Here is a 27862-nt window from a genome sequence, read left to right on the forward strand (position 1 = left end):
TTTTTGGGAAAAAAATTAAATGCTTTTTATTTTTTTTTTTCAGTTTACAGTTAAGCTAAAAATACACATAAAATAAATAATTTTATTTGTTATGTACATTGTTTCATTTTGTACAGGTTATACGAGGGTCTGACATGGAGTCTGCGCTACGGACGGAAGAGATGCAAGTAGAAAAGTACATAAAACTAAGCATCTGTTTTTGCTTTTTGCTCTTGCCCTTTTCTCCCCCTTTTCTCCAGGGGAGGCTATTACCACTCAACTGGCAGATTCTGAGGTCCCGATTCTGTCTTTGCATACACAAAATTCTTACAACATCTAAAAGCTTTTTTGCCTGGAAAAGGCCTTTGAGTTTTTGAGCAAAACTAAAATAAAGAATTGGGGGGGGGGGGGGGGGTGAAGCCTCACCTTTTTTATTCCATGAAATAAAAGGGCATTTTAAAATACTCTCGGCTGTGAAGGCTGTTTCTGTGGTTGCTTTTTTTTTTTATTAATGAAGATTTAATCTGACAATAAAACTTGATTGCTAAAAAAACTGTTTGCAGAGTCAGCCTGGGTCTCCAGGGCTCCCATATAGAAAATAGAGTACTTAAGCATCTACTACTGTCTTTTGCTTCTCAAAATCCTTAGCCCTGTAGCCCCCAGACCTGCCTTATAAACACCCTCAGTAGTTTTTAAATAACTGTACAATACCCAGAAAAATAGACCCAAAAGTGCCCCCTTGCTGAAAAACAACTATTTATAGTCAAAAGGCCTCTCACTCTGTTGGCTAAAGGTATCACAGTGTTCTGTCAGCTCCTGCACAGGGCACATCTGAGCCCTGAGCACAGCATCTCTGCTGCCTCAGGAGGTGCTGCTGATGTGGAAATTCTTGCAGTGGGAGGGGAAAAGAGAAAACATCCCCAAAATAGGCCATGCTGAGCAGGGATGGGGTAGCCAGGGGGGACAGGCTGCACTGGTGTCTGTAGTGGGTGGGTGTTGATGGAGAAGGGTCTGTCACGAGCCTCCCCCCTTGGCAGAGGGTTGGACTGGATCTCCAGAGGTCTCTTCCTGCCCAAGCCATGATTCTGCATGTAAGGAATGAACTAGAGCTAAAGCTGGGGGTGGTTTGAGCTCTATTTTTGTTATGGCTGGGGTTTTTGTTTTGCTTTGCACACCTTAAAAAAACCAGAGCCGGTGGAAGTGTTTCCCTGAAGCACAAAATGCTATCAAAGGTTTGGAGGATAAGGATCAAATGCTTTTGCTTTTTAAGTATACTTCTTTAGATGAAACATGTTTTCTTTTTAAAACAATGGTGCGTGGTCAGGAATTGCCTCCAGAGCAGTAGTGGGTCTGGGTGGAGGTAGTCATATGAATACTATAGAAATTACTCTTCTGTAAAAAGGGCCCAAAATGGGGAAAGAAGTGTGAAAATGAAATTTAATCAAATTATAAATGCCCAAAGTAGTCTTTATCTCCTCCCAAAAAATCCAGTAAGGGAGTGACTTTCTAGCTCTTTCAAGTCATGCATTCACTGAAAAACTGCAGATTCTGCTGGGGGACAGTTTATTTTAGATGCCTCTCCAGTGAGTGGATTTATTATCCACCACAGGCTCACTGATTCCAATTAATTTTACCATGCTATTAATTAGAATGCCTGATGCTTCTAGCCCACCTGGGAAGGTGTGACCAGCCCTGTCCCCTCCCTCAGCTGGGGCTGCTGTGCCGGAGGGCCTGGAAGTCCCTCTTGAGAGGAAGAGGTTCCTGCAGTGCATCCATCCCAAAAACAGCTCCAGGAGTTCTCAGTGAAGTGACAACTTTCATTAACTGTAGGCAGCCCTGGTGGTTCAGATGTTTTTGCTGATTTTTTGCTGTTCTGTGTGTGGAATTGCAGCAGAGGTGGGAGGGGGTTCCTGTTCCTTTGGGAATCAGCCTCTGAGGCTGCACAGAGCTTTCTGTGTCTGTGGGACAGGATTGGACACTGCAGGATGAGTTCACAGGTTAAAGAGGAACTCAGCCAGGAGTTAAATCAACGCTGAACCTCCTCCTGGTTAACTGAAATATGCTTTTCTTTGGGATTTTGGCCTTCTGAAAAGGAAAGTAGCAACATCAAAGTGAATCTGGGAGGGGCAGCGAGACAAACACGTAATGGTGTGAGAGCAGTGGGTGCTTGTGTGGTTTCCAGCTGCTAGAAAACCCAGAGGTAATTCAGATCCTTGCTCACACTGTTGCTGACTGTCCAGATATCCCTGCTTGCCCTGTCAGTAACATCCAGGTCCCCAGTGCAGGGACCTGCAAGTGCTCCTGTTCCTGGCAGGGAGCTCAGAGTGCCCTTACCCTGCCAGTCCCATCTCAGAGCTCCTCTTGCTCAAACCAAAGACCTTTATCCAGAGAGAGCACTAAAGAACATTGTACAGAGAAATCAGGGTGAGGAGCCCCTGTCAGGGATGCAGTTTCCGGCTGTCCAGGCTCCTCCAGCAGCCACACTCTGCTGCCTGGGCTGAGTGTCCGGGAGCTGCCTTCGCCTCTCCTGGGGCAGAACAGGCAGCAGGGCCACCCTGCTCCAGTCCCAGCCTCCCTTTGCCCTCCTGTGACACCCAGGTGAGTTGTCCTTGCCAGTGATGGGGTGAAAACTGATTATTACAGAGGTGATAATGTGACATTTTCCTATAGCCCTACCCCGGTATCCCGCTGTGCACCAGTGCTGAGCTGCCTGTGGAGCCCCCCCATGCTTAAAATGCTGTTGTACCAACCAATTTTAACCTCTTTTAAAGGTAAGGGTTTATGTTCATACATTAATATATTTATTTAAATATTCTTGATATTTACAGTGGCTGTTTCTGCTAAAAATCATGTTACATGGACTGTCAGGAAAGGGATGGAACACAAATACAGGAAGGTGACATTAAGGGTGAGGCATAAATCACAAAAGTAAAGGTGTCAGAATTTAGGCTTCCAGGGTATGCTGCTCCTGCTCTCTGTCTACTGCAGAAGTCCCCTAAATTCCCTTCATGGGGAAACCATGCGAGTTTCCTACATGGAAAATTATCATAACAGACATACAGTTACATCCTAACCTGAATTAGTTGTAAGAAAATAAAAGTACATACTACTGCTACCAATACTAACTACTGACTGTATATAGCGCCTTTAAATTTGAAAGTGCTTATAAATAATGAACTAACCCCCCCTGCGAGGTAGGTAAGTATTATTATCCCTATTTTACAGATGGGGAAACTGAGGCATTCGAGAGGCTGAGTGACTTGCCCAAGGTCACAGGGGAGGCAGAGGCAGAGCGGGGAGTGGAGCTGAGCTCCCTCCTGGCTCTGACGCTGCCCATGCTTCCTCTGAGGGGACACAGGTACAAACACAGGAGTATTTACATATTTACCAGTGAGTGAGCGATGTACAAATGCAGTTTTCCAAATAACCTGCACAGATAGTTCAGTTAATTTCTTGTTTCTGAAGCAATTTATGTAATCTCTGACCTGAGTACAAACACCTCCCAGCTCTATTAAATGCTTAACCCTGGGTGTCACTTGTTACCTTTTAAATTGGTGATGATGCCCCATCCCTGGAAGTGTCCAAGGACAGGGCTTTGGAGCAGCCTGGCCTAGTGGAAGGTGTCCCTACCCATGGCAGGGGGGTTGGAACAAGAACTTTAAGGTCCCTTCCAACCCAAACCATTCCATGACCATTTGCAGGTGTGCTGCTTTAAAAAGCCATGTGAAAATGACACTGGGATGGGAGGCGAGAAAAACATGCAACTTCAAGAGCAAGAAACCTAAGAAAGGGTAAGTGGTTGAGATCTCAGTTACTCCTAACTCCAAACTCCTTGCATTATGTCCAGGGATCCTTCTTGAAGCCCACAGAATAAAGGCCAGGTGTGAACCAGCTGAGCCAAGGAAAAGTTTAACTCCTCACAGGAGAAACTCAGTGTCCCATCAGCTCCTACCCTGGCCCTTGCAGAGACAGCACAGGGCTCATTCACTCATTTCTCTGAGGGAAAGAATAACTTTCACTAAAACATGTTTTCTTTTTGAGCAATTGAAAGCAGAAAAATACTGGCGAAGTCCCAAATACTGTGACTGCAAGTGAATTAAGCAAAACCTGGTTTTTTTGGGTTTTTTTTTAAATCAAATGTATTTTTCAGAAGCTACTTCAATTTCACTCCCCTGAAGCTCCTGTTTTAGCATAATAATAATTCACAGCTGCTCCAAAGTCTATTGCTATCAACAGGGATGCATAGATGCAATCAAAGAGAATTTTGCCTTTTGGGGGACCAATTTGAGTTTTGCAAACTCCTGGACACGTGTATTAATCGCAGCCAAATCAAATATTTGTGTTGCATTCCAAAGTCAGCTCAGACTCACTCGTAGCTGGGAGCAAGGAAGGATCTCAGTCATGAAACAAAGCCCAGGGGAGCCCCAGCCAAGGAGCCACGTGAAGCATCTCCCCCTTTAGCACAGCACTGGGGGTTTGCAGATCTGTTACCCCTCGTGCCACTGCGATGTGGCAGCTCCCACCCCTGCCCTTTCGGGGCACAGCAGGGGAACGTGACTCACACAGGGAAGGGATTTTTACATTTTTGGGGGCAGCACTGCAGAGTTAATTCCATTTCTTTGTGTTGTCTGTACCTGGTAATGCATTCGAATTACACCATGTGAGCGTCACCAGCGGCTGTGTGCTTGTTCTCATGGAACACTTAAGAGCCTTTCCGCTGTCCAAGGATTATAAACCCTGTTTCTGGCCCGCTTTCAAGCCCAGCTGATGTAATCTGCATAACTGTACTTGAATTGTTTTCATTCTTACTCCTTACCCAGGAAATACCACAAAGATTTGCTGGCCCCACGTCAAGTAGAGTTCATAGACTGCAGTGTGGGTTAGGTGAGGCATCAAAGGATTCGAGTTCGCCCCCCTGTAGCAGCTCCTGCTAACGTTTATCTTTGCAGAAACGTGCTCAGTTTGGTTTATTGACCTGTGGGGCTTTTATTGTGAGCACTGCCTTGGGGTGTTCAGACTGTGGCTCTCCCCTATCAATGGATCTGCCCCTTCAGCCAGGGGTGCTGGATTTCCTCATGGAATGATCAGCAAGCTGCTCCCCACCCTCGGGTTTTGCAAGTCTCCTTGTGTACCACCAATGTCAGTTTGCTCAGCCTTCCATGAACGAAGAGGAAATGCAGTTTTCAAAGACAACTCTAACCCTGCAATTAGTGTGAAAGCCTGAAATCTGTTGATACAAAAATGCCTTTCACTCTGCCTTAACTAACACATCCAGAGGCTTAAATATTTGGGGTTTTACACTGCCTGCTGGTAACAAGGCTGGTGTCATTATAAGCAAGGAATACAGAAACGTTTTTGAGTCTCTGCTCCTCGCTGCTGATTTATCTCAAACAGGGCTGGCCTGGAGCCACAGTCTCCACCCTGAGGTCTGCACTGAACTCTTCCATGAGTCCAGGGTGTTGGCACCTCAGCTCTGCCCCAGGAGCTGCTGCATCACTCACATTTCTCTCTGTGCTCCACTGGGCTTTCTGGGTGAAGCTGCACAAGTGCCCAAAGGAAAAACCCCACAAGGAGAGTTTCCTTCACGAGAGGAGGGAGCCAGGTTTAAAACTTGGGCAGTGTCCAGCTGCAGGTGCCCCAGCATCTCTTATCCTTCTGCTCCTGACCCTCCCTGCTGCCAGCAGAGCTGCTCATGCCCCTTGCTGGTGAAATCTGACCCACTCCAGTGGCAGGTGTAGATTTTCCAGCATTATGTTTCTCCAGAGGCAATTCACAAGCTCGTTCCCAGGTGAGGTGATGGCTGGCAGCCACCCTGGGGAAATGCTGCAGCTCAATAACCCCTCCTGGGAGCAGAGCCCTGCACGAGGGCAGGAATGAAGCCATTCCCCAGTTCCTGGGCAGGACTTGCTTCCTCCAAGGAAGCAGCTGACCAAGAACAGCTCCGAGGTGGTGCTGAGTGCCAATCATCTGTGTTCCTTAGCAACACTGCAGAAGAAAGTTCAAGTATCCCACTGTTAAAAAATTAAAATAAAAATAAACCCCCCTGAAACCCCTGTTAAGAATTCGACCACCTTGCCCTTGATGGGGTTGTCTTCTCCCCCTCTCTGATGCTCCCTGGGACAACAGCAGTGACGGTGCCAAGCTCTGTCCAGACACTCCCACAGCTGGGGAAATAAAAGATAATAAAAGATACCACGTCCTGCCACATTCCTTTTTGTTGCACCTCAGAGAAGGACCTGCAGAGCTGGAGCTGCTCTTGCCTAGGCTGCCTTTCAGACCTGCAGCTCAAGGGCCCAGGGAAGATGCTCTCCCTCAGGAGATGGTTTTCCCCCTGAAGCCCGACACCCATCAGAGAGGCAGCAAAAAGTGAATGCAGCACTGGAAGTAAGATTAGGAATTGCAAAATAAGGGCAAGGCTTAGAGCTGGGGTTTGGTTCAGCCCATTAGAAACTACTCTTGAGGTTTGTATTTCAAGCAGCCAGGGTTGGTTTGGGTTGCTTTCTTTTCAGTTCATCTACACAGAAGTTGGAGGCAAGGCCAGGTGCTGGCTCCCACTGTCAGCCTAATTGGAAGGTCCTTCTGCTCCCCAAAAGGGAGATTAGGTAAATAAGCAAATATGTTAGCAACAAAAACATGTTCCAGGTGCATGATCAAAGGGGTCTCATATTCAGTAACAATTCACAATATTAATATAGTGGCCTGAAAAAACAAGCACATCAAAAGAATCAGAAGTCATATTGCTTAAAGGAAACAAAAAAACCCAGTTGTAGGTTGAAACCCTTTTAAAAAATATTTTCAGCGTGATTCTCAGCCTCCTGCTCACCAGCTGGTTGTGTTGTTGAGCAAAACTGAGCAGGATGCAGAGCCAATGGTGTTGGACAGCAGCACTGAAACCCAGCTGGGGTGGGATGATGATGGGAGCACTGGAGAAATCCTTTCCTCAGCCACCTGCATGCCTGAAGTCTGTGGGGTTTGTAGACTAAGACTGCATCCAAAGGGATTCCTGTGGTGTATGGTGACCTTATAAACGGTGAAACCTTTAGTTTAGTATTAGTGAGTGTAAAAAAAGTAAATTAAAGAAGGTGCAGATGGCTATAAAATAGGCTATAACATAAGTAGGTTTACACTTTTTTTTCACCTGTGGACAGAAAGGAAACAGATGAGAGCAAACAATTACCAATACTTGGCTGAGTTTTCCAGTGAGAGTTAAGAGAGCTTTGCTTAGAGCCGGGTGGTGACATGATCCTCCTGCCCATCTTTCCACTGGTTTATAAACAAGTCACAGGCCTCTCCCCATGAATCAAACACATCCTCTGACGAGTCTATAAGTTTGGAGTTAGAGGAACAAATACTGGAAGCACAGTGAAGGGAGCTGGTACAAACCACAGGGCACTCCTTGCTCTGTCCCGTAAGTCTCGTGTTCCCACTGTAGGCCACCTCATTGAGGTTAATTTCACTTTTGGAACAATTCTCTTCCCTCTCTCTGTCCATCGGAGAATATTTAATGTCTTTCCACATGTAGTGTGGCTGAATGATGCCGTCTGAAATGGTGTACATGGGCTCTGAGCTGGGCTCAGGGACGTGGCCGTTCATCTTGGAGAAGAGCAGGCCCAGTCTCTTGAAGGACTCCTTCTTGGAGCTGGAGAGTCTCTGAACTCTGTTCCCGTTCCGGACAAAGGAGCGCTTGCTGATGCCATTGCTTTTTGGCTTCTCTTCCACCATGTTGATCCCAGACATGGTTTTAATCAGAGCAGATACGTTGAAGTCCTTTTTTTTGTTGGCTACATTGAAAGACACGCTCTTGGCTCTGGATTTTTCTCCAGCACCGTCCTCGTTTGTTTCATCCTTTTGGGACACCTCTGTGCTGCTGGTAGAGTAACTCCTCCTCTGGGGCTTTCTGTTCCCTAAGAGGTCAAGAACTTCATAGCGAAAACTCGAGATGTCCTGTTTTAATTCCTGGGGCAAGAGGAGACAGGAGTTACTCCCAGCAGCCTTATCTGACATGAAGGAATGACCACATTCCCTCGGGAGGGCGGTTCAGTTGTGCCAGTGGCTGATACCAAATCACACAAGAACATCACATCCAAGTCCAGGAACACACAAAAATGATGTGTTGGTAGTGCTGAGAACTGGGGACCTCACAAGGTTTTTTGTCTCCAAAGGCTGGGGACTGGCCCTGTTGATCTCTGCCCACCCTCTGCCCCTCCAAAAAAGTCAGATAAAAGAGTTATAGAGGAGGGAAAACTGCTGCAATTTGGCAGGAATCCTGTCTAGCTGATAGGCCCAAATTTAACTTTGCTGGTCAGTGTTCTTAATATCCATCAACCCCAACCTATTCTTTGGCTCTGTCTGCATTAGGATTGGGAATGTGATGTTGATTCAAATCCCATACTTCATTCCTACCCTTTTCCAATGCTTTTGTCTGCATAGCACATTGTATATTAAAATCTGGGAGGTGATCATATAGAAGACACTCAATCATAACTCTCTCTGCCCAAAAACCCCGCTGGCCCATCAGATATATTCCCAGCTCCACTCATAATCCCATTTCCACACATCACAAATCACCGTAACAAGTTAGTGCAAACTCTGCAAGTGGCTGTTTGAATTAATAAAACAAATTATTGTTGAGGAATAATAAATTACCTTGAAGTTTTCTTCAGTTAAACCTTCGTTGGTCTTGGAAGTTCTTATCATTGCTGCAACGTATCTTTTCACAAGATTTCTTATCACTTCCTGGAATAGGAAACAATCCAAGTGATTCAATTGCTAGCTCAGCCCAAACTCTGTTCTTGCTGTGTTTCCCTGAGCTCTTGCCAACAGCAGCTGTCCTGACTCTGCTGGCTAAAAATCACTCACCACTAGAAACAAAATGCTTCCTTTTAAGCAGAGCAAACCTTGGGAAGGGGTGAAACAGCTTCCATCTTATGGATGCTCAGTTTTTAACTAAAGGCAAAGCAGGTATTTTGTACTGGAGTTTGTATGTGTTGAGAAAAAATTCTTGGAGTGGTCTCTCCAAGCAGTTCTTAGATGTGCTCTTTAACTCAGCTGCTGAAAGTTTTTACTATTACCAATCTCATGTGTGCACACTGTGTATCCTGATGGGCTGAATTTGGCATTTGAAGGTGGTTTATCAAGTATTTGAAAGCCAAGGAGGTTGTGTTAGCAATAAATAATGTGAAGAACAGCCAGGACCCCATGGGACAATGGACATTCACCTCAAACCATGTTCCCTAAGGGCAAAAACTCTTTTCAGGATGGCTGCACCATCTGTGGGCAGCACTGGAAGGGTCAAATCACACCTCAGTGACTTCTCCAAGGACTCTCACTCTTCTGTGTTACCTGTTTGCTACACTCCATGGTTTTGGTTGGATAAGCTCCGTTTTGCTCTGCTCATGTCCCTCCCTGACGGCTTTACAGAAGCAAGCTGGTGCTTTGAGCTTGTCCATTTATCTGTGCCAGCCAAAACACACCAAGGCTGTTTGTGCATGTTGTGTGCAGGGAAGAGACTACTCCAGACCTGCCCTGCATTTCTCCCCCTTCATAAACAAGTCTGAGCACCACCAAGCTGAAGATGGTGTCTGCACCAAGGCTCTGCTGGGAGGTTTTTAAGAGATCCCAATGTCGCAGCCGTAAGCTGTGCTGTGAAGTCAGAAAGCACCGTATGTCAGTTGTCAAAGGTGACTAATTATGTTAACCACCAACTTCAGATAAAAGTGCTCTTCAGAAAGCAGGAGATGTCTTCAAGAAGACAAATTACTAATGGCTTTTGGCAGTGGAGCCTAACGTACCACCTAACATTCTGGAGAATTTTTTTCCTTCCAGCATGCTGGCATAATACATCCCACTGAATTCAAGGGCTGAAGCTGGTGTTTTTAATAAAGTTTCATCCTTTTGTAGGTTGAGTTTAATGAGTATTTGATGACAGGCAAGCTGAGGATAAACAAAACCAGCAAGATTCAGCAAAGGAATCATTCCTCCTTTCCTGAGCCATCCCAAACAAAAGAACATCCCAACCACAGTCTGAGTCAGGGATACTTTACACAAAAGAGCAAGAGAGGAACAATTCAAGAGTGCAAAAATGCTGCAGAAATAGTTTTAATCAGGATGGCCTGACAGCGTGATGCCAATGGGGATGTGACCTTGACTTCCACAGCCACACTGATACCTGCAAGTTTTCCACTATTCCAGAGGGGCTGAAAGGCAAGGACAGATTTACTGAACCATCCACCTCCAATGAGGAAATGCTTTAATCCACGATAAGCAAAATCCTCTTAGAGGAGCTACACTTATCAAAATATATTCTGGAAGCAAGCAAGAATTGAAGTATTAGAAAATGAGGAGGAGAAAGAAAGAGCAGGTAAAAGCTTTATGTGCCCAAGAGTTTACCTGGTAATGTTGATTCTGAATCAGGTTGTCAGCGTGTCGTTCCTGGAAAGAGAAAGGCATAGGGGTGTCACCTGTCTGGCCCTGTCTTTAGAGCTCCTGATGGCTCTGAGCAAGTTATGATCCAGCAACCCTCTGCTGATCCCTCACAGCCCAACACCCTCCAGAAATGAAGCACAAAGCCGTGAGCTCCTTACTGTGAATGTTTTGAGGTTTTCGTGCCTCTTCTGTTCATTGTCAGAGTCATCACCTGGGCACAGCTGGTTGTGGATCCACTTGCAAAGGTACCACACCGACTTGGGGCTGGGCACAATGTTAAAAGGAGGGGGCAGAGTGGCACCTTCATCGAAGTAACTCATCCAGAGCTTTGTCCGTGCGAACTTCCACTCGATATCTGCATGGTCCTGTGAGAGAAAGGCAGAGACCATCAAGAGCTGCAGGCAGGTGTTCCTGGAGCCAGTGCCCACGGCTGAGGAGGTGAGGAGTGAGCAAGGAGGGATTTCTCCAGCCACAGGCAGAGCAGTATCACTCCTTACATCTCCCTTGCTGGGGGTGGGCTTAAAAAAATTGGTGTGAAATGCAGTTGGAGTAAAAAAATACCAGCCACTGAGAAATGAGAGAGCAAGACCCAGCAAGGAGAATTCCATGTGCTAGAGGCCAGCTTTGTCCTTAAGAGGTTCTGCTTATTAGTTCACCAATGCAAGAAGCAAGAAAACACATTTCTTATTTTGCTTTTTGCTAGCACTTTTATTATCTCAAACCACTGTTCCTCATGTCTAAACCCAATGAATTCTCATATTCTTCCCTGGGAAAAAGGTCTTCCATAGTGGTTTTTGATTTGTTTTTTATGGCCTCCATTAATTCTGCTCTTATAAGGAAATGACACATTTTATGTGTGCCGTATTTTACATCTTGCCTCTGCATTATCCTTACAGAAGCCAAGAGACATTTTACTCTTAGGTTGGTGGGGTTTTTTTTGCATTTATATTATCACGGGGATGGCTTGCTGTGCCCTAGTGTTTTTCAACCCAACAAAGTGGAGGTGGGAAGTTAACACCATCGTTTTAGAGCTGCACAGATAGACAGAGGGTCTGTACAGTCCCCAGGAAAGGACTGCTGAGTTATGGAAGAGCCTGACCTTACAGACTTCAAAACAGCTGGATTTGAGGAGCACTCTCTGCAATTTAGTCCATGGAGCCAACCCAGTAACAAAGAGCATATTCCCTCCAACATCAGGGCAGAGGCAGCTCCCTGCAGCCAGAGATCCAAAACAGATCTTGTGCTGCTTTGTGCTAGTTTTAAAGTTGAAAAAACGCCCCTGTTTTGTGTGTTCTGCAGAAATTCTGACATTAGGCAGAAAAGGGAGGGAAACAATTTGCGCTGAACACAGCTTACACCAGTACACTGAACCGAAATGGGGGATTTGTGTGCTGTTACCACTGCAGAGGACAGTGCTAAGCTGATGGCTGTGACATTTCAGCTGCTCAGCATTTGCCTGAACGGTGTCTGACACGAGATTAAACCAAAGCCACGATGATTCAGGCTAAGGAACAACGCAAGGTGGGAGAAAAGGACAACGCAGGACTTTAATTTCCCAAGGAGATTTCAGCGAGGTTGGAACAAGCAGCTTATTGAGCACGGGCTGCTGGGCTGCAGCTCTCGCAGGCAGGCACTGAAGTGTAGGACAGGGAGTTTAATAAAATATGGCTGAACATCATGCCCAAAAAATTACTACACTGGCTCTCTGGCCATGCTCCAGCGCCCTGACACGGGTAAAATATGCTCACATTTTGACAGTGAGGTGCAGCTGAACTCCATTTTGGTAAGGTATTCAAATTATGTGCAGCCTTCGATTTAGAACGACTGTCTCAGCGGCCCAGGAGCACATTAATCTCTGCAGATGGTCTGAACCAGCTGAGAACATGATTGTCCCCTGCCAATTTACCACAGCAAGCCATAGGTAGACTCAGAGGTGCAGCCTGACACGGCCCTTTTTCCTCCCACACCATCAGACCCCATAACTGCAGCATTGCTGTGAAGTATCACAGGTTGGTGCTGCTGGAAGTGAAGTTCTAGGTAGTAAAAAATGCAGTTTGTAGCATAAGGAATAACTGCCACCATAAAAAAAAAAAAATGAAGAAGACCAACTCCTGCTCATTTTTAGTTCTTTTGTCCCTACCCGCCAGCCCACAGGACAACTCCTGCCTATCAACTGCTCCCAGTCACAGGTAGAGCTGCCCCAGCCCCTTCCAGAAGCAGGGCTGGCTGCTCCCTGCACCTAAAAGCTCCCTCATGCCCATCTTTCCACCTGGACCTTTCCAGGTGTGGGCAGCTTGAGCTGAAAAAAGAGGAAAGATGGGCACTGCAGGCCAGGTGAGCCCAGAGGGACCAGAGAGGGGGGAGAGCAAATCTATCCCCAGAGAAGGGGCCTGAGCTGCACTTTCTGTGCTTCACTTGGATATAGCATTAGATATTACATTATTTTCCAGTTATCATGGAAAAGCCCTCTAAGATCATCAAGTCCAACCATTCCCCAGGGCTACCACTAACCCCTGTCCCCAAGTGCCACATCCACACACCTTTTAAATCCCTCCAGGGATGGAAACCCCACCACTGCCCTGGGCAGCCTATGCTAGTGCTTGACGATTCTTTGGGAGAAGGAATTTTTCCTGATATCCAAGCTAAACCTCCCCTGCTCACTACCAGGAAAAGCCCAGGGGCAGCTGCATGTTGCTGGTTTGAGCACCTACAGCATTTCCTAGGGAAAGAGCTGCATGAGCCCAGGGTTGAATTACACAGCCCTGCTGGGGCTGAGCAGGACCTCCAGATACCTGGCAGCACTGCCTGGGGCAGCTGGGGAGCTCCGGGCAGGACAGGAACCGAGTGCAAAGGTTTATTTTGGATAGAGACGTATCTTTTAAATTCTTTGTCAGCCCAGGAGTAGGTGTGAATGTGCTGCCTTCCAACTCGGCATATTCTGTGATATTCTGTGATAAATCCACCCTTCCCCTCTACAAAGGTCCATCAAAGGCAAGGTGTCAGTGGTGGGATCAGGAGCTGTGACTTGGCAGCAGTTTCCTTCAGCACATTCTGAAAGGGCCGGTCCTGGGCAGACGCAGTTTGGCAGCGGCTGTCGGACGCTGTTTGAAGAGGAAGGTAAGGCAATCCTCTACCTTGGGGATTGCAAATTTGTTTCCGGGAAAGGAGGGAAAGGGCTAAAAAAGCTTTTCTGCACAAAGTGGGGTGTTTTTTTTTACTTTTTGTTCTTTCATTTTAAAATAGCTGGATGGGACACTTCATCCCTAGAAGTGTCCCAGGCCAGGCTGGACAGGGCTTGGAGCAACCTGGTCTCATGGAAGGTGTCCCTGCCCATGGCAGGGTGATCTCAACCCAAACCATCCCGGATTCTGTGACTACAAGGGCTTTCCTAGGGGCTGAGTGCTGTGAAGCTCAGCAGGACTTTTCCCTTGGGAAGTTTTGAGGCTGGTCTGAACAAATCCCTGTTGGTTTAAGTGTGTCTGTGGGTGAGGCTGGGGGATGCTGGCTTCACCCCACCTGTATTTCTTCTTGTGCTGTCTCAGTCAACAAATGCACCGTAACCTCTCTTAAAAGACAGAGCAGACCCTCTGTACAAAGCTCGAAGTATCTTTTCTTCCCTTGTCTGTTCTGCTGCTGCAAATCCCCCAGGGTTTACAAACTCAGCCTGTCTCAATTATTCACCTTGATGTTTTGCGAACCTGAGCAAATCAGATGAGAGCTCCTGGCAGCAGTTTTGTGTTGGAAATATATAGCAAAGAGCCACTTCACTTTTACTGACAATGTCTTTGTGTGCCAGGAAACCACCATTTTCTTGGTTAGAGCTCTCCTTAGTGCCGTAAGCAGTAAAATCCCCACACAAAGCTACAGCTCCCTGAACTCTCCTCCCTGTGCTGAGTACCAAAAAACCACTTCAGTATCTGTTCTGTGCCCAGTTCAAACCTGGAGCAGCTGTGAGTTACAGCCAGGACATCAGTCCTTGCACAGGCTGTGAATGTGGCCCCACCAGACGTGCTCCAGGTTTGGGGTGTCTCCCCAGTGACTGCTGGCCCCTGGGCAAGAGACACATTTTTGGGAGGTGCCTGAGTCTGAGCAGTGAGTACAGGATCCTCCCGGACCTGTGCTGCCTCATGCAGTGTTCTTAGATGACAACTCTTTGGTAACATTTATAATAAGCTAAAACCCCACATTCACCGGTTTTGCCAGCGTGACCTTGTTGCTTTAGGAATTTTGATCTAAGTTGGGATTTCACTGTCCTCTCTTTGAGAGCTTCTGTCTCTCTCACCCTTGTTCTTGTCACCATTTTCTTTCAAGCACTGTTCAGCATTTCAGCTATCAAACACTCTACTTAAGAGGGCTGAGCCCTCAAGCTCAAAGAACACATGAACTCAAAGAAACCAGCACTCAGCTTTGCTGTGAGAATAAAAAAACCTGTCTCACTTCCTATCACAATGTGAATGTGTCACCCTGGCCACATAATCCTCTTGCAAATCTCTGCCATTTGAAGTGAGAATTAATCTCCCACAAAGATTTTCCTGTGGGATGGCTGGAGCCATTTCACTGTAGCAGTTGCAAATATTTTCTAATGCAGTCAAAGTGATATATTCACAGATGTGCCATATTTTAAATGATTACCTGCTACACTAATTATCCAGGATAATTCAGGCATTAATCTCTGTCTTTATCTCTGTGTAGAAATGTGTTGTTTACAGTTTCTGAGATGTTTTCTATAAAGATTTCCATCACCCTCTCCTTGTTGGGCCATACAGGTAGGATCACACTTTGCCAAATGACAGCAGTGAGTCCTGACCCAGCCAGCACAGACCCAGCAGGGGAAGATGCTGTCAGCTTTCTGCATGAGGTGGATACCACTGCCACAGCCTCCAGCTTCCTTAACCTCTCCATGACTTCAGTATTCCAGCTCCCTCGTGGCTGGGAAGCTGGTGGAGGAAATCACTGTGAATTTATCTGAGCACTCAGGAGCTGAAGCACATCCCATGGGAAGCCTGTGGCAGATCAAGGCATGGGAGTCCCATCTCCTGCCTCTTAAGTTCCTAGCATCCCTGAAAGCCCTGGGATAACCCTGAGCTTTGGTTGGCTCAGGGGACAGGCTGAGATGGATGCTGGTGATGCAGTGGATTTTGCAGGTGTCCCTGCACTCAGCTGCAGAACTCTGAGGGTTGCTCTGGATCAGGCTGGTGCAGAGCCGTGGCTCAAACACTCAGCTCCGAGGGGCAGGGTTAGGTATTAGGACAAAGTCCTACCCTGGGAGGGTGGGGAGGCCCTGGCACAGGGTGCCCAGAGAAGCTGTGGCTGCCCCTGGATCCCTGGAAGTGTCCAAGGCCAGGCTGGATGGGGCTTGGAGCAGCCTGGGACAATGGAAGGTGTCCCTGCCCATGGCAGGGGTGGAACGAGATGTTTAAGGTTCCCTCCAACCCAAACCATTCTGTGATTCTAGAAAACCTAATGCTGGGGTGATGGTAATGCTCAGCAGCCAGGCATGCTGAGATCATCAAACTTTTCCACTGTCAAACCATCCCAGGATAATCAGTTGCTCCAGCTCCTCTGTGCCATGCAGAGCTGCCCGAGGGCTCCTGCCCCTTCCTCTGGGAAGTGTGCTCCTGGGATGCAAATCCTCCCCACACCCACTTGGAAGGAATAACATATAAAGATCTCCAGCATCACTCTGGCTGGCACGAAAAGGGCTGCGTGTGCCTTTCCTGTGTTTTATTACACAACAGGCTGTGGGCTAAGCTGCAAACCAGGCTGCTGCCTTGTCAGCTGCAGATATAGATGGCTGTGACAATGCCCTGGGGACCAGGCTGTCTGGCTGTGGCTGAGTGCCTCTGAAGGAGGGCTGGGGAGCTTTCTAGTCGTGTCAGGAGTGCTGGCAGGAGCTGGAGTGATTTCTGCAGCAGGAGCAGCTCTCTGCTGCTGACCCGCCCCAGGGAAGAGCCACCAGCAGCCCCACAGGGTTAGGATGTGCCCAAGCTGTACTTCCCTCTAGGAAGGAAGGGGGGGATGGAACATTTACCTTGCAGGCTACTGAGTAAGGGAGGCTGGTTGCCTGAGAGGCACAGGAACTTCAAAGGTGTCTTTTTTGCTGTGTAATTAGCAGTGCTGCAAAGCGTAGGAGAAGTCATTAGACTCTATTTAATGTATTTCTCTCTCCACGTGCCTCTTTATTGCTCTGTGCTAAATCCAGAGCAGGAAACAGCACAGAAAATACATCAGTGCTGGCTTTCAAGCAGGCTGGCACAAGAAAGATGCCCTTGTGTGTCCTGAACAGAAAGCACTGCAGAAAGAGGGTCAGGAAAAACTTAATCTTTACAGAACTCGACACAGGCAACTCTTGTGCAGTTTTAAAGCTGTTAATTTTGTAATATTTGTTGGGCAGAGCTCGGGGGTTTGGTGACAAGCTCAGAGAAGCAAGCAGCAAAAATCCAAGCAGGCTCTTTGACGTAAATGGTGCTTAACATTTTTCAAAGAAAAAGATGTCATAGGAAGAAAAAGTCTGTGAGAAAATCAGGAAGCTACAAAGGCAATTAATGCATAGGTAATTCAGCTGCAGCTGGCAACAAATGACTTCGCTTTCAAAGCTGGGGATGACATACTGAAGGGTAAGAACTTAATAGGATCAATCTCAAAAATAATACAAGGAAAATTACTAAAGGGGGACAATCTAGCATTGGAAAAAGCAATTAGAACAGTTAGGGCATGAGACAGCCAGAGAAGAGATGAAAGTACTGATGAGCCCAGGCTGCAGTGGGCAAGGAAAAGTCCTGGGCAGCAGCTGCAGTGGCTCTGAGGAGGAGCTGTGGCAGTGCCCTGGGACAGCAAGCCCTTGGCAGAGGAAAATAAGGGAAAACACACCTGGAGCACCCCCTGCACCAGCAGGCAAAGGCAGCTGGGTGGAAAGGGAGAGCAGCTCCCCGGGATGCAGCTCCAAGAGGGACACGGGGGGATTTTGGCTCCAGCAGAGAACAGGATGTTCATGAAGCACAGGCAGGTCCTGAAGAAATACTCATAAATAAGTACTAGCACTGGGGAACAAGGAAAGTGAATTCTTGGACCAGGATGCAGGCAACTGACCAGGCAAGAGCTACCCTTGTCTGGCAAAAGGCAGCAAGGCTCTTAGGTGCAGAAAGCAAGCAGAGCACAAAGGAAAAAACCCCCCAAATCTGAAGTTTTACACAGCAGATAAGCCATCACTGCAACTGTGAGCCATAAAAACCTGAAAGCTGGGGCAAGATCCCAGCTGGCAGAGCCATGAAAGAGCATGCTGTAATGGAGGAAGTTAGGAAAAGTTTCCTTGATTTTCTAGTGTCCGAGGCCCCCCCTTGGGAATGGCCAGTGCAATGTCAACAAGACACAACACAGCAACTGCATTTTATTGTAAGATGGATAAAGGACTCCACCTTTGGAGCCAAAGAGGCTCAGGAATTATGGAAATGGGGTTGGTTGCAATGGAAAAGAAAACCACAAGTGGCTCCTGAACACACCGGGTCAGGCAGAGAGCAGGGATGTTCCCTCCTGGGTGACAGCACAGCAGACCTGTCAGATGAGCTGTGGCACCGGCCATCCCTTCCCAGAACCTCGGCTGCTTCCCCCAGCCCCGGGGAATCAGTTTGCTTGTACTTGGAAAATGCATGCTTTAGCATCTCTGCTATTTATAACTTCCATGTGCAGAAGATATTCATAATTAAAATTTTTATTATAGCTTGCAATGCGCTGCATTCCACAATGTATTTAGGTTATATATACATATATAGAGATATATCAAATACTTTTCATCTCCCAGCATCTTGGATGGAAACAACGATAGCTAATGAGAAGGCCAGGGAATATTATATTGGAGAGAACACAGAGAACTGGGGATTGTGCTGGTTTTAATGCAGCTAAATTATGGGAACTGACACCTTTTTTGTTTCTGCAGCCATATTCCAGTTAAGTTCCGTTTTATTTTAATAGTCAGATAAATCGGAGCAGTGGGAAGGTCACGCAGAGAAACAGTTCTCTAAAAAGCCTCAGCAGGAAGAAACAATGAGGAAGATATCACCAAGGCTTTGTTCTTCCTGCCATCCATTCTCTCTCCTTCATCACTGCCTGATAAGAGCCTCTTTTCATGCTGAAGGTCAGAGAGATAAGGGGCATCTGTGCCGATAATGTTAACTACCTCCAGCCAGGTAAATATCAAGTAACTTGAGAACTGGTGGGCTGAGCAGGCCCAACCTCACCTTTGGGTATGGCTAACCCAAAGTGTTTGAATGCTGATGACTCTGTTAGTAGCAAAGCAAAAAATAAACAAACTCGGCCTCATTTCAACTTGCCCTATTTCCAGAATATTGTCTTTGATTTTCTGCATAGCCAGTCAGGCTGGGATTTGATCTTCAGAGGTCCTCTCCAACCCAAGCCATTCTAAGAGTCTATAAACTTATCACTGCAAAGGGATCATATCTGCATTGCACTTGGAGATGCTGCTGGGCTTAGCAAAGTGCCCGTTCCTCTCTGAGAAACCATTCCTAAAGCTTAGGAATCAAACTCAGTTCTCTCTTCTGGCTTTAGGGTGCTCAATCACGTCAGTGCAGGCCGCCTAATGCTGGTGGGTGGGAGCCTTGGCACAGCTGGATTCTCTGCTGGACACAGCCAGGATGATTCTCTGGCACAAACTTGCCCTGGAAGAAGGAGCACTGCAGAATTCACCACTTTCCACTCCGTGTGCAAAGCACTTGGTTTGACCTTGTCTTCTCCAGCTGAGTCGCTGCAGGTGTATTTCAAAGGGGAGGACAAACCATGACACTTCCATCCACCACGTGTGCCTGAAGCCATGGGGAGAGCCCAGCAGCCAGCATGCAGCCTGTGAGTCACGGTGTGCTGGTGAGGACTGCAGCAGGACGCTGTGAAACTGGGCTGGAACAGCCTGTGGGGTTTGCAGGGGGTTTGGGAGGTGCCAGGCTTCACCTGCCCCTATCTCCTCAGAATTCCCTTACCTCCTCAGAATCAAAGCCAGGTGGGAGCAAGGCTGCTGCTCCTCATGTCCCACTCCCTGCTCCTCGCAGGAGCGTGACTCTGTGCATGTATTCAGGCACCAAATGCTTCAGTGTTTTGCCCTTTTATGACTGGCCATAAACTGCCTTTCCTCAGCAGAGGAGTGGAGCTGGGTTATGTGTTTTACTGAGCCTGTAAAGGTCACAGCACCAGAGGGAGCAGCAGGTGCCCAGCACCTCTGGAAGGCAGCCCGCTTGCACAGCCACTTAAATGCAGTGCCTGAGCCTTGCTGCCAAAAATTGAGTAATTGCTCCAAAATTTACAAATCCTGTGTCCTGACCATTTAAATACATCCTTGAGCCAAAGGGAAGGGATAGATTATAAATGTATGAGACTGCTCGAGTCTGTAGGTGAACCTTGAGCTGTGCAGATAGCACTGACTCAGGAGAGAAGCCCCTGTTTTCTCCCCCAAAAAACAGGGGTTATAGATGAGGGGCTACAGGGGACAGGATCAGCAAACAGAAACAGACAAGGAGCTAAAGCATCCAGGTTATTAATCATATCCCCATTTAATTAGAAGGGGTTGTGTGTGTCCTCTTTAATCTATATTATCAGCATCAACTTATTTGCAAGATTGCAGCGTGTTGAAAAGGAAATCTGTGAAGCACTGGCATCTAAAAAGCCATGTTTCAGAGAATTCTTAGTAATATAGCTGTTTGTTCAGTACCAGGGGAAGGCTCTTCCCAGATAAATCCCTTTTAGTTTTGCACTGCTTTTTCCTCAGTAATATTCTTCCTTTATCTTTCACTTTTCCTCCTTTCTCCTGCCATTCTAACAAGAGTCCCCTCGATGCAGAAGCACAAGATAATGCTAATTGAGCTTGTCAGGCCTAAATAAAAGATGGGATAATGCAGGGGGCTGCAACCTATGTGGTTCCATCTGGATGCTTCAACTTCTATCATGTAGCAAGAGCAAACCTTGCTGTGCTGCTCGCACGTAATGGGCAGAGAGTTATTGACCTGTCAGGCGGGGCACTGGGGTGTTAACTACACCAAAAAAATCCCAGAGCCCAGCCCTGAAAATTCCAGAAATAAATGCCAGCAAATTCCCTGGAATATCTTAAATCAGCCAGGGCCCATCCACAGATTGCAAGCTGATTTTTTTTTTTTTTTTTACTTAAGTGTAACGTTTCTGCCCTGAGTAAGCCCCGAAATGGTTGGGCCATGGTGGTACCCAGGGACACATAAACCTCTGTGGTTTCAAAGATGAAAAATGCAACAGAAAAGATGAACCTCCTGATTCTGCTGACAGCACTCACAGGAGTGGCAGGATTGGATCCTAGGATGGAGAATGAGCTTTGTCTGGTCTAACAACAGAAGATGCAGCATGTGAAGCTGGAGCACATCGAGTGCCTCTATTTAGAGGCTCTGCAAACACCAGATGAATATTAACAGCTTGATTCAAGTCCATGGGTTACATGTAATTAGGCCAAAGCCAGCAAAAAGACAAACAGTTCTACACCTTCAAATGAATCCTTTAGCTTGATAACAAAAAGCAATTAAGCTGCCTGCCAGTCTGGAGCAAAGCTCCAGGGCTAATTTCACACACGGACCTCTGGCTGTATGGGAGCATCCCAACACACCACGGCTGCAACCTATTTCCCTTCACTTTCCAATAAAAACCTGCTGGGAGTCCCCCCCACAGCCACAGGGTCCAGAGAGAGCGCTCAGCCTTGGGAATCAATCCCACTGCTCTAGAGGTGGGCTACAGCTCCTCAGGAGGGAGCAGAGAGTGGGGGTCCAGCATTTCTTCACATGGCTTGTACTCCATGGGGAAATAGAACAGGAATCACAGACTCATGGAATGGTTTGGGTTGGGAGGGACCTTAGAGATCGTCCCATCCCACCCCCGCCTCGTGGATAGGGACACCTTCCGCTATCCCAGGCTGCTCCAACCCCATCCAACCTGGCCTTGGACACTTCCAGGGATCCAGGGGCAGCCACAGCTTCTCTGGGCACCCTGTGCCAGGGCCTGCCCACCCTCACAGAACAATTTCTTCCTTATGTCTGATCTAAATCCACCCTCCTTTAGGTCAAGGCCATTCACCCGTGTCCTGTCTCCCTGTCCAGGTGTCACTGAAGGCACTGACTAAGTGCAGGAGAATTTCCCATTGCAATTAATTATTGCTGATGCCGTGGATGAGTTTTAGGAGCGCAGTAATTGAGATCTGGGTAATTACAGTTGTGCTGTGGAATGAAGAAAAGGTCTGAGTGTGTCACCTGCACCTCAAACACAGGTTCTGCATGTGGGCAGTGGCAGCAGGTGTGTGTGTTGGTCAGCAGGAGGCTCTGAGGGCCACAAAACTGAGGGACAAAGAGGGGGATTTCACTCAGCTGGCAAACCAAGGAAGAGCCATTTCATCCTCTTTCTAGAACCTCCTTGTTTCGCTGCACCATAAAAAGCTTCAAGAAATATTAATCCCAGCTTGTACTGGCAACATAACAAGAGCATAATTTCATTTCCTGCTGCATGACAGAGTCAAAAACCACCGACAGCTTAATTTCCAAGAAATTCAAATTAATGGTTCTGAAATGGGGCTGGTGAGATGAACATTTCCTGATGCTTTACAAGAGCTTAAATTTGAGTCCGGATTTAGGAGCTGGCCTTAACCTCTATAGGGGAATGCCTACCACCCCAAAACCTGCCACCTGCAGGGACTGGCCAGCTGTTGTATTTCAAACTAAGTTTATTGATTGATAAAATTCCTCCCTAGCAAAACCACCAGGTAATAACTGTGCAGGTTGTGCAAGCAGAGGAACATTTTCTGACAGTCCTAAGGGTCACAAATGACAGTGGGGAAGAGAATTCTGCTGGTGTTGTGAATTAAACCGGGTAGCAATTACTGCCATGGTGCTGAGGGAGTTCAGCTGGTGCAGAAAAGTGGAGGAATCTGTGTGCTTTGCAGATGAAGAAAAGTTTGAAACTGCCACCTGAGGGAAATCCAATGTTATCTTGGAAACAATGTAATAGGGAGCTGAAAAATCTTTATGTTTCTCTGTGCCTTAATTTTTAAACTCTCTAGTCTGAGAAAATCCCATGTTTAACATCCCCTACACTTCCTGTCAAAGTTTTATTTATTTTTTAGCTGCACATGCCATTCCTGTTTACTGAACAGCTTTTGCTTTGCTATGAAAATATCTCTCATCTTCATTCTCATCCTTCACTTTGTTTGCTAATCCACTCTATTTCATTCCATCACCTAAAACTGCACCTGCAGTTTGGTGCCCAGTGCCCTGATTCCTCCAACCCAAACACTGGCAACTAAGTTCCAATTTCATCATATACTACTCTCAGAGTCACACTTAAAACTCTTTTTTTTTTTTAATTTTAAAGGCTGCAGTCTTTTGCTGTAACAGCTGAGACGAGCTAGCTTGAAATAACAGACACACAAACCAATAGGAGGATACAAAACACAATTTACAGAACGATTTTGTAACTTTATACTCACTGCTGGAGTGAAGTCATTATTCCAGCATCACACATAGACCCTGCATTACACACTCGAGGCTGCAACACCTTCACACACGGGAGTTAGAGGGAATCTTTCTCAGGCTCACTTTGGTGTAAGTAATCCCTGAGGTATTAAGCATCTTTGTGCTTTTATCCTAAAACATCTGAAGGCTGTGAGGGCTTGTATCTCTCTTTAATGTGCCGGTGGGTCGTGCTGCAGAGCTGCTGTGCACCGTTTATCACCCTAACTCACCTGCAGCTCTGACCACCAGCTCACAGCCCGTGCTTTTCGTCCTGCACGTGGCCCCTGCTTGCTGTTCTCCCATCAGTATTGCTCCTGCTGCTGCACAGCCAGGACTGTTGGTGCAGTTCCAGTGACTAATTGTTGCCTGACTCCCCAGAATATCACAGGTTTGTCCATAAGGAAGAGCTTTCAGAAAATATGTGAATACGAGTTCCCTGCAGCATGTACCTGCACTCGAGGGCACCACCAGGGCCAAAATGCACCTGCACCCTCAGGAACACCAACTATCCCGGTTATTTTGAAAAAATTACCAACTGGCAGGAGGACTGTATGACTTCAGGTGCAGCCAAGTGGCTCTGATGAGAAACAGCCCAGCACATAAAGTGTCCTCATCACCCACTCAGTTACTTTCTGCCACTTAGAAATGATGGAGCCACCTGGCTACTCTCACCTCATTCCCTTGTCCTTCCTCTTGTGATTGTGACAAATTACTCTTCCCTTCCTCGGGTGATGGTATTTCTGTCATGTCTGGGAAGGTATTGAGATGAGGGACCTGGCAGTGCATAACATCCCATTGTATCCTGTGCTGCTTGTATAAAACATTCTGATCTTCCCATATTGAAACAGCACGAAGTGTATGGAAATTTGGGGGACTGCATTTGGATTTTGTTTGCTTTCTTGGTGAAAGATGGTGTCTGCCGTAACCAAACTACAGTTTGGCAAAAGAGAAAAATGGGCTGTCTGAAAATAATCGATATTGAAACTGCTTCAGGGCACTCCTAGAAGTATGTATTTATTGAAGTCTGAAATAGCTGAGGGAAAAAACCCAACAAAATTACGGCAGAAACGTTCTTCCTTCTCTGAGTCAAGAACCACTCGAAGCTGTGCAGAGGTTTTTACTCTTTGCTTGCCTTCCCCTGCCTTCCACAGACAGCAGTGGTTTCATGCTGTGCGCCTGCAGCACCTAATTAGCACCAAGCCCTGATCCCCAGACTGGGGAGACACAACCAAGGGCCAAGGAAGAGCAGTTCAGAGTCTCCTTTCTCAAACCTCCCAGCAGAAACTCATGTGTGTGTATAGCAGAAAATCTGAAGAATAGCTGCTACAAATGCTTTAGGTGTATTTGTCCCTGGAAGAGAGGAGGGGAGGAAGCCTGTTTGCACTGCAGCAGTGCCTGGAGCTCGTTAACAAACGGGATTAATGAAGATGTCCTCCGCACTCCACTGCAGGGGAATCAGCAGGCAGAGATGCACTCGCGTCTCATCCCCCACGTCTGTTTTATTTCTCCGCAGTGATGCTCGTGGCACAGGATTTCCTGCTGGTACACTGGAGAAGAAGACCTCCAACCCACCCCAAGGACTCCTTTCCCCTCCTTCCCCCCTGGAAGCTGTCATTCCATGTGTATCCAGTATAATATAAATACCAGGAGGAAGAAATGCCCAGTCTAGCACCCAGCCTGCTGTGATTCAGCAGGGGGTGAACCTGATTAAGGGAGGTTAAAAAACTACCCACATTTGTAAAGCTCAGTGTTCATTAACGACTTGTTTTCTTCGGGGAAGCGATTAATTGATGTTTGCCCTTCGAAGACACATGAAGGAAATTCGTCCCTCAGAGAAAGCATGGAGAAATGTAGCTTCCAAACCCAAGCTGCATGCACTGCACGGGAAGAGATGGGAAGTGACTGCCTCTTGCCTTCCAGGGAAATGTCACTGCTTTCGGTATCAGCTGCAGCGAGACAGTTTAAGTGACAAAGAAGCCTCCTGGAGCATTTCCAGTGTCATTTTCCCGAGCAGGGGCTCATGGTGCACGCTGAACTCTGTGCTTTGCCTCGGTTATCTGGGGAGTTCAGTCCCCTACCGCCGGGTCTGTCAAGGGCAGACTTTCTGATGGGGCCAGTCCCTGCTCCCAGCTGCTCCAGACACAAAACCATTGACACAACAGCCCTCTCTGGACCGTTCACTTCAGTTAATTGTTATGATGGGTCCCTCCAATTCATGTGGGATTGTGTGTAATGTGTCATTGCATCACTCGAATTATTCGGGGGAAAGAATGATGAGTGGTTTGTGGCACAGTGAATAGCAAATACTGCTATTCTTATGCCAGTCTTAGGCTTGGGCTTTGTCTTAGTGACAAGCCTATTCGATGACAATAAAGGAAGGGGAATTGGAGAAAATGGCCAAGGAGAGAATCTTTGTTTTCTGTCCCTCATTCCAGTCTCCCTGGAATGTGAGGAGTAGCAGTGAACAAAGAGAAAGCACTTAAAGCATTGAAACAGACTGATAAAGCAGCGATGCCTTTGTGATAAACTGCTTTTCTGCTCATCTGGAAGGTCAGTGGTCCAGTTTTTCTCATACTTTTTACCATGATAAAGATCAGATGTCCAAAAGTATCAGCAATTTGACGGGTCTGTGCTCAGTTTGACCAAGTGAATTTAGGAGCCACTTGAATCAGCAGATAATCAACAACAGTTGCGGAACCTGTTCAAGAGAACAACTCAATACTCCCCTCTGTGCTTTAGCCAGGAAAGGAGCTCACCCACACATTTCCCCGGAGACTCGTCCAGGAATTTGGGAATGGAAACAGTAGGAGAACTGGTGCTGGTTCTGTTTTTTCTCTGCTTTATCTTCTAGAGTAAATCAAGCGTCACCCAAAGCTGAGGAAGAAGCCTCTACTCTGCCTGTACCAAGTGACCAGCCAAGGACACAAACAACTCCCCCCAGTCCTTTTCTGTTCCCAGATGATGCAGCAGTCCATCACCTCACCATCTCCAAACCTATCATGATAGTGGTGAGAACTGGAAAGTAAGTGCCCACTGGTTTATCTGAAGTACAGTGCACACAAGATTTTGCTTGCTTCCATACTGTTCCTGTCCTTAAGAGCCTTAAAATGCAGAGCCACGCTGCTTTAGCTTTCAGTCTGTTGACAAATTTAATCATCAAGGTACAGATTGGCTTTTGGGTACACAGAATGAGATTACAGTGGAGAAGCCAGTTTTGAACATTCAAATGAAAGTTTAGTTTGGTAAGGGCTCTACAGCCCTGAGCTGCCTCAACTCAGATCCATCCTGCGCTGGGATTACTCAGGAATCTCAGATTATGGTTTTATAGCCAGGACACTCTGGTATTACAGATGGACATGATCTACTTTCAAGTGGGAAGACTGTGGAAAAAGAAATTGCAGGACTGGGCTCCCGATACACACGGTTTCACATGAGAAAACAGAAATAGGATTAAAAAAATATACCACAACACCCACCCCCCAAGTTAAAACCAAACATCAGGAAGCAGTGGGAAGGTTTCCCTTTATACACCCAAGATGGTCAGCAAGGTTACTCCACAGGAGGAGACAGGGGCAGATCACAGCCCATGAGTCTTTTCCAGCTAAGAAGCATTGCAAACAGAGCAAAACCTCCTCCGCAGGCATGATTCAGGCTGGTGAGCAGAAATCCCAACTACCTGCTGTCAGAAACTGGGGGCAGCAGTCTCCAGCATCCCAGAAGGTACCCACTTGCTTCAAGTCAGACAAATGAGGCACACGGGGAAAAACAACAGCAAAAAGAGAAGGAGGTAACTCACAGCAATGAGCTGGTAGGAGTTGTTCATCATGGCTATGAGCATGTTCAGCAGCACAACGAGGGAGATGACGTTGTAGGTCCCAAACATCGTGGCCCCAACAAATTCTGTGAACTCGTGTCTGGCTTTCACGTTGGTGACGTAGAGATTCAGCAGCCCGAACACAGACCAGAAGAGTGACTGGAGGGTCTCGAAAAGCCTGCAAAGAACGACGGATTTTTAGCTGGCTACCTGATGCTGGGGGATGGAAAATGACCTTCAAGGTAGGGATCACAAGACACTGGGGGACACCACAGAGCAGCCACTCAGCAGAGCCTTTTATCCCTCTCTGGGGACACCCTGTGCTCAGCCACAGTGACCCACCAGCCAGTGCATGTGAGAGTTGTCCCATCAACAGCATTTGCTCTCTGTCCAAGAGCCCAGTCCATGTCCTTGTGAGATGCAGTGAGCAGAACTACCCTGAGGAACTCAAGGCTCCCTTTCCCACTCTGCACATGTGCAAAGAACAGCCACAATATATTCCATTTAATTAAAATTGCCATGCTGTGATACTGCTGTTATCCATAAACCCTCCTGTTTAATCAGTGCCTGCATCATTACCATGTCTGCAGGATAAATGCTCAGGGAACCCATCCCAAAGTACAGCGTGACTGCAGCAGTTAAACAGTGCACAACAACAAGGCACCACGAGGTGGGAGAGGGCAGAAATCACAGCCTCTTGCACCTTTTGCTCTGATACAGGATGAGAGCTTGCAGTTGCTTCAGCTGCTGTGACCCTGTTTGCAATGCACCTGCCCAAACACCTGCCCAAAAACTCTGCTCTGTTTGCAATGCACCTGCCCAAAATGCTGCTGTTTGCAATGCACCTGCCCAAAAACTCTGCTCTGTTTGCAGTGCACCTGCCCAAAAACTGCTCTGTTTGCAATGCACCTGCCCAAAAACTCTGCTGTGTTTGCAGTGCACCTGCCCAAAAACTGCTCTGTTTGCAGTGCACCTGCCCAAAACGCTGCTTTGTTTGCAGTGCACCTGCCCAAAAACGCTGGTGGCTCTGAATGGTTGGTGCAGCAGCTCTCACCCACCGCAGGGCAGAGTCCCTGAGAGAACCCTGCAGCCACTGCTCAGTAATGACTCAAATGAAAGAGTCATC

General features: G+C 47.1%; 1 protein-coding gene across 1 annotated transcript in view; it reads right to left on the reverse strand.

Annotated features, from left to right (window-relative positions):
- Positions 1-27862, reverse strand: part of TRPC5 (transient receptor potential cation channel subfamily C member 5) — a 97131-nt gene continuing 69269 nt past the window's right edge. The window contains exons 7-11 of the mRNA XM_042040027.1: positions 26719-26914; positions 10563-10769; positions 10369-10410; positions 8626-8715; positions 1-7935 (exon numbers count right to left, since the gene is read on the reverse strand). Of these exons, the coding sequence (XP_041895961.1) occupies positions 7201-7935; positions 8626-8715; positions 10369-10410; positions 10563-10769; positions 26719-26914 (1270 nt within the window). The 3' untranslated portion in view covers positions 1-7200. The remainder of the gene's footprint in view (positions 7936-8625; positions 8716-10368; positions 10411-10562; positions 10770-26718; positions 26915-27862) is intronic.

The sequence above is a fragment of the Corvus kubaryi genome, unplaced genomic scaffold (assembly GCF_017639235.1).
Source record: "Corvus kubaryi isolate FWS band 111438036 unplaced genomic scaffold, C.kubaryi_AGA036_p1.0 37395, whole genome shotgun sequence".
Taxonomy (NCBI): domain Eukaryota; kingdom Metazoa; phylum Chordata; class Aves; order Passeriformes; family Corvidae; genus Corvus; species Corvus kubaryi.